Below are 14,214 nucleotides of genomic sequence, written 5' to 3'. Positions count from 1 at the left end.
GCTTAACGTCGACGACTGAGCGAGGATGCAAACAAAACAGGAATGACGATGCGTTAGCTCGCTAACGCCGGCATTTTTGAATGCTGAACCGTGAAACGTTTCCTCCGTCTCAATTCTAGATGGCAATCGATATATCGAATATCGTCGATCGATGTGATTGCGTTCGAAAATCCACTAATCGAGCGAAGATGACATTCGATCGACCAATCAGGGACGAGACAAATTTTTTGACGTTTCCGACTGGTCGATCAAACGTCAAAAAATTTTTCAACCAATCAGAAACGTCAAAAAATTGTTCTCGTCCCTGATTGGTCGAACGTTCTGCTCCGAAGAGTTCGATCTTCGAACGCGATCCGAGGCCAATGTCAGACGGTAATATTTGCGGTGGGGGAGAGGGGTGCGAAGAAAGATAGGTTAGGTTTGCTCGCGGCGATGGCGGCGATAAAGGGCCTGGGTAGGAATATCCCTTACTTGAGGCAACAGGCTGCAGCCCTATTAGGCAATACGAGCACCAGCGTCAAGTCCATCTGCGTGGTGGTGTTGTTCTCCTATTGTCTGTCCTTTTCCGCGGAGGCAGTGCGCATCCTGAGCGTGACACCAGGTTACCTTCTGCCGCCGGTCTTCTGGTTCTGGACCGCCTTCACCTTCTGCTTCCTGGAGATACACTTCTGGGAGGTATGCGTGGACGTCATCACCGTCGGCCTCTGCGGTAAACTGATCGAGCCTCTATGGGGCGCCTTCGAGATGATGACGTTCTTCGCCATCGTCAACTTCGGTGTCGCCGTGCTCTCGGCGCTCTTCTACCTGTTCCTTTACATGTGCACCAACAATCCGGATCTGCTCTTTAACATACACATACATGGATTGACTGGCTACATTGCAGGTACCTTTTTTATGTAATTAACAGATTGCTGGGATACCTAGAATAAGTAAATGAAAGTTAATTGATTAATTTAATACATTAATACATGTGATATCAAAATATTTTTAATATTGTTTACGCTTGTAAAATGTTTGTACTTTTCTGAACCAAAGAAATGTTTTAAAAAGTTTCTTAATAATATGATAATTCTACTTTGTAGGGGTCGCAGTAGCAGTGAAGCAAATAATGCCGGATCATATCTTAATGAAGACCCCCATTGGAAAGATCACAAATAGAAATATACCCTTAATGGTATGGATTGTGGGATTGATATTATGGCTTGTTGGATTACTAGAAGGTACTCATCCCACTATGTTTCTTAGTGGACTGTTGATATCTTGGATATATCTAAGATTTTATCAAAAACACAATAATGGTACTCGAGGAGACATGGCAGATAATTTTACATTTGCAAGGTAAGAATTTTGTAATTTTGCTCCATTTGTGAAAAATACTAACAGTTCTATGGAGTTTTATCTTGAGCTTTTCTTACAGCTTTTTCCCAAACGTCTTGCAACCGCCAATAGCAGTAGTGAGTAATACTATACATGGATTTTTTGTACGTATTGGACTTTGTCGAAAAGTAGTTAGGAGATTTGACATGTCCAACACACCACCTGGTTTAGTTATTAATCTTCCTGGTATTGATCCGCATGATAGTGAACGACGCAGGTGAGTAGTTATGATAAAACACACAACAAATATAAATTAAATTTTAGGATAGGAATTAAATTTTCAATATTTAAAATATTATAACGATAAAACTAATGAAGTCGCCAGTGATGAGTAAAACTATACAAATTTATTGAAATTTCGACTTAACTGGCCAGTATAATTTAATTAGAAACACTACGTTTCGACCCTTAGGTACGGGTCCTTTTCAAGTGTAACTTTCAAGATGTTGATTCGACAGCAGTAAAATTACTAATGTTAAACCGGAGACAAGTAAATCAATTTAAGTCAAACGTCATATCATATTAGTGTGTTTTTAACGTTTGACTTAAATTGATTTACTTGTCTCCGGTTTAACATTAGTAATTTTACTGCTGTCGAATCAACATCTTGAAAGTTACACTTGAAAAGGACCCGTACCTAAGGGTCGAAACGTAGTGTTTCTAATTAAATTGTACTGGCCAGTTAGGTCGAAATTTCAATGAATTAAAATATTATATAATTAGTCTATTTTTGAAGCATAATTTTGATTTTTCCAATTGATATCTATTTTCCAGGCAAATAGCATTGAAAGCACTGAGTGAGAGATTAAACAAAGATCATGCAAAACCTTGGCAACCAGACAGAGCTAAGAAACACTCGCCTGTTCCTCCTGCAGTTTCCATACCAATACCTGAATCCACAACACCCAAACCACTTGCATCACCGCTTATTCCACAAGTCAGTGTCAATATACACAATCATCCTACTACTAGTACGTGATTATATGAGACTGACTGAATTTCAATAGGTTTATAAATTACAGTTAAAAAAACTTCTAAAGAAATACACATTATAAAGCGGGTTTATAATATGGCTATAATCAATAATAGGTCTAAAACGTATTTTTTTAACTATGTATCTATGAATAGAATTATTATCACTATAATTTAGGCATGTTAAGACCTAAATATTATTTTTGTTGAACATAATTAAGTTCCGCACAAAAAAATAATGCATAGAATTCAACTTATTAAGCGTATTTTTTTGTATATACATAACTTGATAAATTTTTTTTCACAAATATTAAATTATTGGCTATATTTATTTTGGTAATGATTTAAAAATAAACAAGTAATAAAATTACTTATTTGCCAGAGTTGGTTGATTAAATCATTACCATTTTTTAATTATCGTCTTGTGACTTTAGTTTTATATCGTTATATTTATTTTCTTATAATATTCATATTAATATTGTAATTAATATTCTTATATAAATTACTGGTTTTAATCTTTCATCAAATTTTTTTATGTGAAAAAAGTTGAAAGATCTTCCATCAATTATCATAAAAAAAGCTCCTAATTAAAAAAAAATTAATGTTTTGCTATTTAAAAAAAAATTAAATTATCTAGTAAATAGAAAAATCCTAACTTTTATTTCAATAATTTGCAATAAATTTTATTTTTGTATAGCATTTATTTTGTATTCTAATAATTAAAGTATCTTCATTATCATTGCATGCAATAATCACAGATTTTATATAATACCCTTTATTGATTATTATGCCATATTAGTGCCGGCGATCAAAAAAAATATATCTTTAGAAGATTTTTAAAAGTGGAAAATATAAAATCATTCTGCGTCATACGATGCCATTTTCCAAAAAGCAAGATAGTGTTCTTTGTTACTGAAGATTATAAAAATCAATGAATGATGACAATTAAAAATTTTAATATTAAAAAGGCGACCTCATAGATATTTATAGTGCCATACAATTAGAGTGCACTATTCCATTAAAAAATTCAATGATAATTTAATAATAACATATAATAAAAAAATGTTTTCGTTACATATAGGGATATGATTCTGTATAAAATTGAAAAGAAAAAAAGAATACAGATTTAATATTTTACTTTATGGTAAAATTTTGCCATAAAAAATGCGATAGAACATTTAATTAATTTGCGAATGTTATATATATATATATACGTTAAAATCGACTAGTTTTGTTAATACTTGTTATTTTAATTTTTTTTTAAATATATATTTTTTCAATAACACTTCTAAAGCGTTACAGTCGATTATAACACATTCATTTTATTGATTATAAAGAAATTGCAAGTCAATTTTTTTTTACTAAATTTCCTGCTGGTTGCAGTTATATGTAGGATGTATGTAAAAATGTCAGTTCTTTAGCAGCATAATTTCTAATTTCATACAAGGTCGCTTATTTTATATAAAAATGTATTTAATATTATATAAAATTCATATTATTTTTCATTCATTCATAGATACATTCGCGTGTGTATATATATATATATATATATATATATATATATAATAATAAATATATATAAATAAATAAGTGAAAGTGTGTGGGGATGATAGCTTAAATAGTAATAATTACGAATAATGAGGGGTATGTTGTATATAAAATCCATAATTACACAGAGTTTGTAAATATAATAAAGATGGATGTAAAACATAAAGGGAACAAGATATTAAAAAGGGGCAGTGATTATATATATATATAGCGATATATATATATATATATATATATATATATATATATATATATATGGAATGAAATTAAGAACTATTTTTATGTATGGTGTGATAAAAATCTTTATGTACGAGTGCATTCTGAACAATTTTGATCTTCTATTCATGTGCAGCGTCCTTGACAAATCTTTTAAGTACTTTTATTACAAGTATTTAGTCAATTAATATTTATTAATGTGAAAAATGGAAGGCCAAAATTAGTTGAATGGCTGATGAATTCTTGTTGAATTCATACGAGGCATGTTTTAAGAGAATATAATGTAATAATTATTATTATTACATGTATATGTACATGTTGTATGTATATCATTAGTTTTGTACATAAGTTACAATCGTTACACAGTCTGTACAATATTAAATTCTACCGACGAAATATCCTTAATTTCATTACCACACAATATGTATTACAACTGATATGATCGAAAAGAAAATGTTAGAGATTTGGAAAATTCTTGAATAATGTATAAACATATTTTGAATTTTTTAGTATTATTACGTCTAAAAACACTTCAAAAGGATTCGCATAGCTTTTATTAAGAGATGTAATCTCACTATTAATATTTTGCACCAAATTTTATGCTATTATAACATTTTAATAACTTTTGAAATAATAAATATATGAATTTGACTATTTTAATATAATAACAATTATCATTTGATAATCGGCAATCATTTGATAAAGTATAATAAAGATCAATACTGATTTCATCAGTCAAATATCAACAAATTGAAGGAGTCATAATAAAAAATAAATCAGTTTTATTTTATTGTGAAATTAAAATAAATTATCATAGAGCTCTTTTACCATAGAGCTTGTGTCATATGAGAGTAATTCTTCTCAAATTTCTTTAAACTAAATAATATTTTAAAAATCTTTAAAAGTAGAAAATCTCGTAAAGAGCACCAAGTTCTCGTTGATGACATCACATCCATTCTATACATACATGTATATAGTTATATATATAGTATATCTCTTATTTTTACGATTCATTCACACATTATTATCAACACTGCACAGCATTCCATAAAAGTCTTTTTTTTTCTTTATCTATAAAACTGCTGTTGATGTTGCGACCACTGTGGCTGTGGTGGCGGTGGCGGTTGTTGCTGAGACGGCAGCGGACCATATTGGGGTTCCTGTATATAACCAGCAGGCGACGGTCTTATGGAGGTCGCCGTCGATGATACGTATTGCTGCTGCTGCGGCTGCGGCGGTGGCGGTGGTGGCACATAAGACACCTGGGTCGGATGCTGCGGCTGCGGATAGTACTGTTGTGTTGCCTGCGACACCGGCGGTGGCACATTGTAACCATAATTTACTTGGGGAGGTGGTGGAGGCGGCGGCGGTGGCGGATAATAATGATGACTCTGTTGTCCGTGAAGATCATGCGTGGCTAAGGACGCCGTGTCTTGAATCGGCACGGTAATTAGATTAGTTCGCATCGGGGCGTTACTCGGAGGTGGCGGAGGCGGCGCGGTGCTCTGCGCATAACTCTGCATCGACATCATCGCCTGTTGCTGCTGTTGCTGTTGCTGTCTGTGTTGTTGCCGGTGCTGCTCCAACGCTGGCTGTTGGCTCACTAACGAGTTGACGCGAGGATCGTTACCCATGATCGGCTGAACCATGTGAGATTGTACGGATTTGAGTCGTGTATTTTGCATCGGCACAGAGGATACCTTCGTCAATTGCGACTCCATCTCCGATTTAGCATGTACGTATTGCGGAGGATCGACTTGCATCCCTTGGACTGGTTGAGATGGCGCCGATATATGACGATGATTAATATGAGCCTATATACAATAAATAATACATAATAATATAAACAATGATAATATACAATAGATTATAAAATATATTAAATGCATATTAAGTAATTTCTATGTTAATTTTGCGCAATATATTAATATTTATTTACTTGCAGATCCCTTTGACTGAGATATGTTCTTCTACATCCTGCATTGCCATATCTCGTTCCACCATGAGTACACATGAATACAGTACCCAGACCAGTTTGTTCCACTCGGGACACTTTCTCCATGCAACGAGGACAGACTTTGTCTTCTCTTTTAGCACATGATAAGCAAAATACATGTTTGCAAGGTATCTAAAAGCACATATTAAGAGTAATAATTAAGAGCTAATTTATAACATGATTCTCTCTAACACAGGTATATGAAACATACCATACGTCCATAGATAAGAATTGGCTTCAGACACTTGTCGCAACAGTGTATCATAGGATTCAGTACTTTTTCTCCTATAAGATTTACTCGATGGTCCCATCTTAAACGCAGCATCGGCTCCGGTGGACCCCGATTAATAGTCGTGAAAGTTGGCGCTTCCAATTGCGATATGTCGGCTTCCAGATCGAACTGCTGCTCGAGAGATGGTTGCTGAGTCACTGGAGGTTCATGCTCTTCTTGCTCGCCACCAATCGTCTCCGCAGGAGTATCGTCTGCTTGCTGAGGAGTATCTTCATCATCACTTTCGATAACCTAGAAGCAATTTCGACGCATGAATATCAGATCATCAGAATACAATTTGAGTGCGAACTCAGTAAGTTGTTTGTTATATACCTTCACTTGCTTTTTGGTCTTTCCTCTAGTCCGACCGCCTCCCCGGGCACGTCCGCGGCCACGACCACGACTAGCTCTGCCCCTCATTCTCTTACTTCCATTTTCCTCCATTACTGAAAATACATTTCATATGTTATACTTAACCTTTTTATTAGATTGCTCGCATAATACCTCGATATAAAACATTCTTTACATAATTTTTTCATAAGTTCATTAAAATTTAGGGGTCTATTCTGTAATCTTTAATGATATCATTATGTATCTTTATGCAATTATTACATGATATAACAAAAAATATGTAGTGATGCATAACAACATTGTTAAAAGTTACAGAAACAGGCCTCTTACAGTCGAGATAGAAATAGTTACAAGGAAAGAAACAAAAAGTAACAATTTATTCATATATTATTGTTAACAAAGATGTATTAAATAAATTTTACTTTGAAACTATACAAATTTTTAAGTAGAAACCATTATTAGTAAAAATAGATAATAGAGAAAATATCGCTTAATTACACACACACACACACACACATTACATTAATTATATAAAATATATTACTAATTAAACATTGAATTGTATTTTCGAAATTAATTAAATTAACTATGAATGATTTTATGCTTTTAGCTTTTTTTCTCGAAGAAAATTGAAACTTGGCACTCGGTGTGACTCAAAATATGTCTCGAATAGGTTATATTTTAGGCGGCCTGTTTCGATGCTCCGACAATTCCCGAGTACGATTGAGGACACGATATGTTTACGAGTAGCGATACTCACTAATCGGAATTTGATGATTAAACGGTGCGAGACGGAGATTATTTGTTTTGTTAACGATATATACACATCCGATCCTACAACATGCGCGATGATCTCCCTGGTGCTGTCATATCGCGGCGGCGGGGCGCAGTGTTGTTAGACGGGCTAGGTTTTTTCGCGCATGCGCATTGAATGTAGTATTAATGAAGTAGTCACTCGCATGAAATGGGGTCCTGATTTCCCCCTCTGTTTAATTTTTCTTAAATTATTGAAAATTTTTTAAAATAATTAATGAATCGTATAATTTTTATTATAAATGCAATAAATTTAATTAAAAATGTTAAATATAAACATACAATAAACAAATAATGAAATTATAAAATATATACATATACGTGTACCTATGTTATAACATACGTAAATTACGAGTTTAGTTTTTATTTATACAATTTATAATTTGAATTATTGATTAATTTTAATATACATAAATTATAATAATACACTTTTATATTACATATATTGTAATAATTTATTTATTTTTACGTACGTTCAATTTATCTGTTTCCTGCGATTCCGCCAAAACTCCGTGGTCCAGGGTCTTGGTCCATAGTTGCGCGCGCAAACATCATACGTTACTGTAGTCGTCATGGTTACGTCACGGTAATACGCGCATGCGCGAAAAAACCTAGCCCGTCTAACAACACTGGCGGGGCGGCCTTCAATGAAGTGAAGTCCTCGCTAATTCGTCGTGTGACGTACGCGTTCGTTGCCGTGGAAACGATACTACGCCGGAACGCGTTTTCAGGGCCGTCACGATGATCGCATTCCCTAACAAATTTCCCTGGAAAAATTTTGAAAAAATTTTTTTTTAATTAAAATTAAAATTAAAAAATTTTTAAATTTTTAAATCAATTTTTAATTTTTAAAAAGAAAACAGAGATGAAATTTTCGAAGCAAACACGAAAATAATCCATACGATTATTTACAATAGCGAAAACGAGATACGACTCGTGCGGAGCGAATATTTAAGTCATGTAGAGAGTTTAAATTGAGGAATTACTGAGAAAAACACCTGGAACGTTTATTAATGACCACAGCATTAATCGTGACTGATAAATGATAAAACATTTCCATCTCTTTTATCGTTAGCTTTTCCTGTTCCTCGTTACGGCACTGGGCGTGGATTATTCCGAGTCAAAAGGGACGCGCGGCGACACAACAATAACGACTTTGCTCAACAAGTGCCTTTTTGTTATATAAAATAACAGGTGTGAAAGCGAGAAACGAAATGTCTTGTTGCACCGGTGACAAGAATGAGGAACGCGCCGAGCCCATGCGGGTGCAAGGATGCACGGATGTTTTTTGGCTCTGCTTCTTTATAGCATTCTGGTTTCTCATGGTATGTACACAAATGCCTACTGTACACATTCAAGTATAATTTTTTTTAAAGACGCCTGTGCTCCAATATTGAGAATATTTAAGAATTAATAATATATAAGACAAAAATAATATATAAAAATATAATAAAATATGTATAAGAATAAATATATAAAAATATGTAAGAATAGTTTTTATCAACTATATAGTATATTTTTATGATAACATTTTTATATAAGCTGTGATTCTGCAAGAAAACTTATATAAAATTTAGAATTTTTAGTTTTATTAAATAAATTTCTTGTTAATTATTATAGCAAGATAGTTTTAGGATCTAACGGGATAACTTTTCTGTCTACAGATCTTGATTGCTGCCTTTGCCATAGTCTATGGTAATCCTGTACGACTTATAAATGGATATGATAGTTTTGGAAATACATGTGGAGTAAAGTATAATCCCAAATTTGGTAGCATGGAGCTTTCTGGGCAAGATACCAGTGACAAGCCGTCAGTATTTCTCACACTTTTTATCTTTTTGATTGAAAGTCTGAATCTATTTTTATATAGTCTAAAAATAAATATATTATATTTCAGATACTTATTCTTCCTGGATATAAATAATGTTACACAGTCCTTAAAAATTTGTGTGAAACAATGTCCCGACAGAGTCTTGCGGACAATGGACGATATTTGTACATTTTACGAAGAAACGGGATCACAATTATGCCACGACAGACCAGGCGGTGATTTTAGCGCGTGTACCGGCCAGAGTAGCAAATTCAAGAATGGGTCTTGCCCCGAGATGCCAGTTTATCCTAGTACGCCCGTTTTAAATCGCTGTATTCCCAAGGCAGTCCAGGATGTGGGCGAAACGATAATCTCGAATTTATATGGCTTAATCAATTCTTGGGATGTTATTGAACAAGTTTTGGGAGACCTATACAAAACTTGGAAGCAAATTCTAGCATTATCTTTTCTTGCTTGTGGTAAGAAAGTTTGCATATATTACTACATTATAATGCATACAAGTTCTACAGCAGATATTTATCTTCTTTTAGTTTTATCGATCCTTACAATATCCATCTTTCATTTATTGGCAAGTCTTGTGACATGGATTATAATTGTACTTGTAAGCATTGCTTGCACAGGTAAGGTATACATTCTATAGAATATTAATGTGAGATTTTAATTTTCTTTGTCAATATATTATGTCAAACTGATTGTATTTATGTAAACAATGTTTACAAAAATAATATCAAAAAATATAACAATAGGTGACATGTAGACTTTTTATATGAATTATTTGCATTTATGTTGTATATATATTATACACGAAATTTTTGAAAATTTTAATTTATTTAAAAAAATTATTTTGATGACAATTATAGTATATGACAAAGATTGCAAATTAATATTGTATGCATTTAAAATTGATAATATACAATAGAATAGAATAGAATAACAGAAAGATGTCTAATATATTATAGCTGGTACAATTCTTTTATGGATGACATATATTGATATAAAGAAAACTTTGGACAAAACTGACCCAAATGAACTTCTTGAAGAATCTGTTCGAAATGAAAGAGCGTTTCTTGCGTTTTCCATTATTGCTACTATTATTACTGTAAGTATAACTCTATAATAAAATAAATATATAAATATATATAAAATTTTTAACAAACAAGAGTTTATAATGTAAAAGTTGTTTTTAATACAATTTAATAAAATCTTTTTTATTTTATTTTATACAGATTATTTTACTATTTCTTTCACTCATACTACGCAAACGTATCAGCTTTATGACAGCACTATTCAAAGAGAGCGCAAAATGCTTGAAAGAATTACCCGGTTTATTTTTCGAACCAGCCTTAACATTTATATCTTTAATCATCTTTTTTACCTTTTGGGTATTTATAATTCTTTGTCTTGCAACAGCTAGTAAGTATTTTACAATATTTAATTGATGGGCAAAAGATAATTTATAATCAGAGAAATTTTATACTTTATTGCAGATTATCCTGAGACAAAGTCAGTGCAAATGTACAAAAACAATATATTTAGTCGTTTGAATTTAAGTTCAATTGGTGAAAATGCTCCACTAATTGAAGAGAAAAAAATAGACTTTTCTCTAGAGAGTTTCAAAAGTAATGTATATCATTTCACTTGAACAATCGATTGTCTTATAATCAATGAAGAAAATCAAATAATGAATTATTAAACATTGTGGTTAGCAGCATTTACTCTTGTGGAATATGTTGATGCAACTTGGGTAAAATACATGTGGTGGGTTTATCTTATTGGACTCATATGGGTATCAGAATTTATTGTTGGATGTCAAACCATGGTAATATCGGGTTCTGTTGCCCATTGGTACTTTAGGTAATATTTTATAATATAATACAATAATAATATAATATGATATAATGATTAATTTTTCTTTTCTGAATTCTTTTTATTAGAGGTAAAAATGCCAGCAAATCTCCAGTGTGTTTATCTATAGGGAATTTGATTTGTTATCATTTAGGCTCTGTAGCGTGTGGATCATTTTTGATAACTATTTTTAAATTGCCCAGACTAATTTTAACATATCTGCATACCAAGTAAGTTTTATAGGTTTCATAAAAAATAATTTATTAGATATTTTTTAATTCCTTCAAATATCTTTTGATTTTTGAATTGTTGTGTATCAACTCTTTTTATATTATTCCATAGATTTGAAAAGACTAAGGAAACATCTCCATGCTCCCAGTGTGGTTTGAAATGTTGCATTTGCTGTTTCTACTGTTTAGAGAAATTTATTCGATATATGAATCAAAATGCATACACTGTTGTTGCTATAGAGGGTACCTATTTTTGCGATGCAGCTAAAACAGTATGTTTTAGTGTCAAAGAATTTATAATATTTATAAACAATAAAAAACTTTCTCTACAGATTATTATAGATATAATATGTAATAATAGTAATTATAGATATATGATAATATGGGATCTTGAGAAAGGGAAAGAATATGATATATATAAAATCAACTGTGTAAAAATGATAAGATTTATAAATTTTATTTGTTTTAAGGCCTTTACAACACTCGTCAATAATGCTCTGCAAGTAGCAGTAATCAACGGATTTGGCGATTTTATATTGTTCTTGGGAAAGTGTTTCGTCACGGCTGCAACCGGAATTGTCGCATTGCTCTTGATGAGACGAGATCCTACTCTTCATTTTTACGCTATTCCGATCTTTATTGTTTGCGTTTTTTCATTCTTTATCGCTCATTGTATAATTTCTCTTTACGAGGTAAGTCACATAAATTTCTTTATACTTATAACTTCTTCATACTTATAACATTTTATTAAGATTTTGCAAACAAGTGAATCAAATCTCCTATTATAATAAGGTAATTTCTATTATTTTAGACTGTCATTGACACGCTATTCTTGTGTATATGTGAGGATAAAAACTTGAATGGTGATAATGGAAAATGGCGACAATCTGCATTAGCACAACTCGGATCCTTCAGCAGCAACACAAACGGCCAACAGTCCCACGAAATGACACCAATAAATGAATAAGTATTTATATGCATATTTTTTATACATCTTTATTCGTACGTATATTTTTTTTATATTGTTGGAATACTTATTTTTGTGCATTTTATCACTTTACCTAAGACACTAATGAGAATTCATTCCTTTTCACAATATCGTATCATTATACAAATAACTTTACAAAAATTTATCACGAGAATTATTTTTAGAATGTTTTAAGATGTTTAATGTCTGTTATGTGTGATGATATATAATCATTTATAACATAGTTTTTACATACAACAAAACATAAATGAATACTATAATAATAATATTATATATAATGATATATATGTCATTATTATATAATATTTTTATCTAATCATGTAATTTTATAATATTACGATTTCTTGGTATTAATTCTGTTAAGACTACAGGTCTTTTGTGACATCATTATCAGATTTTATTCAGACTGAATTATTGTTCATTTTTTGGCAGCACAAAAAAGATATTTAGGCAATTTTGATTGACACACAAGAATCTCAAACTCACAGTTTGATAATGCAACAAAATGAATTATGCTTGTAAAATGGGGAATAATACGGATAATTTATTATCCAGGTATATAATCTGCTTGTACTTAATGCCAGCTCTTCATTTAACTGCCAGACTTTAAGATGTACTCTGTAATTTTTACCATCATTGAGAGAAAGATTACACTGTTTTATAAGAAGTTTTTCATAGCCCATCAGGACTAAATATCTAAATAATATAATGAACATAAAGAGTATAAATCCAATTTATATCTTTTCTAAACATGTAACACTGTGTCATCAAAGTGCCATTGCACAAACTAAAAATTTAATTATGTCTTATAGAAACATTTATAAGATGATATTTATATTGATCTTAAGTATTATTAAAAGCAAATGCAAGAAACATTATTATGAAGAATCTATGTAACTACTCTTTATAAGAAATATGTATTTTAATGCAACAAAGTACAATTATTTGTAATTAAAAAAATGTTTTACATGAAGTATATTATATGGATATACAAAGTATTTTTGTCATAACGATGAAAAATGGTTATTCTGCTTATTGCAAATGGAAAGTCTATTTTCTCTCATTCCTTCCGATCAAATATATAAAAAAAGAAAGCAATACAAGATTAAAACTTCAGTTTATACTTAGATAATAAGAATGTAGTTTCTAAAATGCATTTAAAGTATTATTATATGATAAATTATAAGATTATAGATAATTATATGAGATGAATTTGTATTAATAAGTATGGCATGCTAATTAGTACAAAGTATTATCGAGCAGTTTGATCCAATATGCTTTAAATAATTAACAGCTATTATGATATTAATGTTACATATAATTAAAAGTTATAAATATTATTATTGAAGAAAAAAAATTGATTGTCTTGAGTACAAAACGTGTATTAGTAATTAAGAAAAATTATTAAAAAATAAGTTTGTATTAGTTAAATTATATATTAAATTTAAAAGATCTTTTAAGAGCACAACAAAAATATACACAATGCAGTATTTGAAAAAAAAGTATTTTGTTATATTTACTTAACATTATGTCAATACGCTATGAGATTGTTTTCAATTGTTCTTTATAAAATTATATATCATATGAATAAAATAAAAAATGAAAAAATCTGTTTGTTTTTTACTATATTGAGTTATAACAAATGCTCACAAATCTTAAGATAAAATTTATAATTCTTTTCATAATATAAATTATACAGAACATTATCATCATTATATTTGTAATTTTTAATGTTACAATTTTATAATTAAATAAATATAAAATGTTTAATACATA

General features: G+C 30.8%; 3 protein-coding genes across 4 annotated transcripts; 2 read left to right on the top strand and 1 right to left on the bottom strand.

The window, feature by feature from the left end:
• The first annotated feature begins 382 nt into the window (after window positions 1–382).
• Window positions 383–4,509, top strand: LOC114927838 (transmembrane protein 115). The gene is made up of 4 exons (XM_029298896.2): window positions 383–883; window positions 1,083–1,338; window positions 1,418–1,594; window positions 2,152–4,509. Exons 1-4 carry the CDS (start codon window positions 433–435, stop codon window positions 2,354–2,356), a joined length of 1,089 nt encoding a protein of 362 aa, XP_029154729.1. The 5' UTR covers window positions 383–432; the 3' UTR covers window positions 2,357–4,509.
• Hakai (E3 ubiquitin-protein ligase Hakai) lies at window positions 3,029–7,624 on the bottom strand. 2 transcript variants are annotated; one of them, XM_029298892.2, is made up of 5 exons: window positions 7,492–7,624; window positions 6,714–6,826; window positions 6,321–6,632; window positions 6,053–6,241; window positions 3,029–5,927 (listed from the first exon to the last, which is right to left on the bottom strand). In XM_029298892.2, the coding sequence occupies exons 2-5, from the start codon at window positions 6,822–6,824 to the stop codon at window positions 5,181–5,183; spliced, it is 1,359 nt and encodes a 452-aa protein (XP_029154725.1). In that variant the 5' UTR covers window positions 6,825–6,826; window positions 7,492–7,624; the 3' UTR covers window positions 3,029–5,180. The 2 variants fall into 2 exon arrangements, with proteins under 2 accessions (XP_029154725.1, XP_029154727.1); XM_029298894.2 differs by lacking the exon at window positions 7,492–7,624 and adding an exon at window positions 7,276–7,483.
• Window positions 7,625–8,443: 819 nt separating this feature from the next.
• On the top strand, window positions 8,444–13,814 carry Ctl1 (choline transporter-like protein 1). Its single transcript, XM_029298891.2, has 12 exons — window positions 8,444–8,869; window positions 9,209–9,354; window positions 9,442–9,833; window positions 9,906–9,995; window positions 10,335–10,474; window positions 10,602–10,788; window positions 10,863–10,994; window positions 11,085–11,229; window positions 11,310–11,450; window positions 11,563–11,722; window positions 11,921–12,142; window positions 12,262–13,814. The coding sequence occupies exons 1-12, from the start codon at window positions 8,759–8,761 to the stop codon at window positions 12,415–12,417; spliced, it is 2,022 nt and encodes a 673-aa protein (XP_029154724.1). The 5' UTR covers window positions 8,444–8,758; the 3' UTR covers window positions 12,418–13,814.
• Window positions 13,815–14,214: the final 400 nt, after the last annotated feature.

The sequence above is a fragment of the Nylanderia fulva genome, unplaced genomic scaffold (genome assembly GCF_048542155.1).
Source record: "Nylanderia fulva isolate GAGA-0341 unplaced genomic scaffold, ASM4854215v1 Scaffold26, whole genome shotgun sequence".
NCBI lineage: Eukaryota > Metazoa > Arthropoda > Insecta > Hymenoptera > Formicidae > Nylanderia > Nylanderia fulva.
Note: the sequence above shows the minus strand (reverse complement) of the source record. Positions and strands in the feature narration are given on the sequence as shown.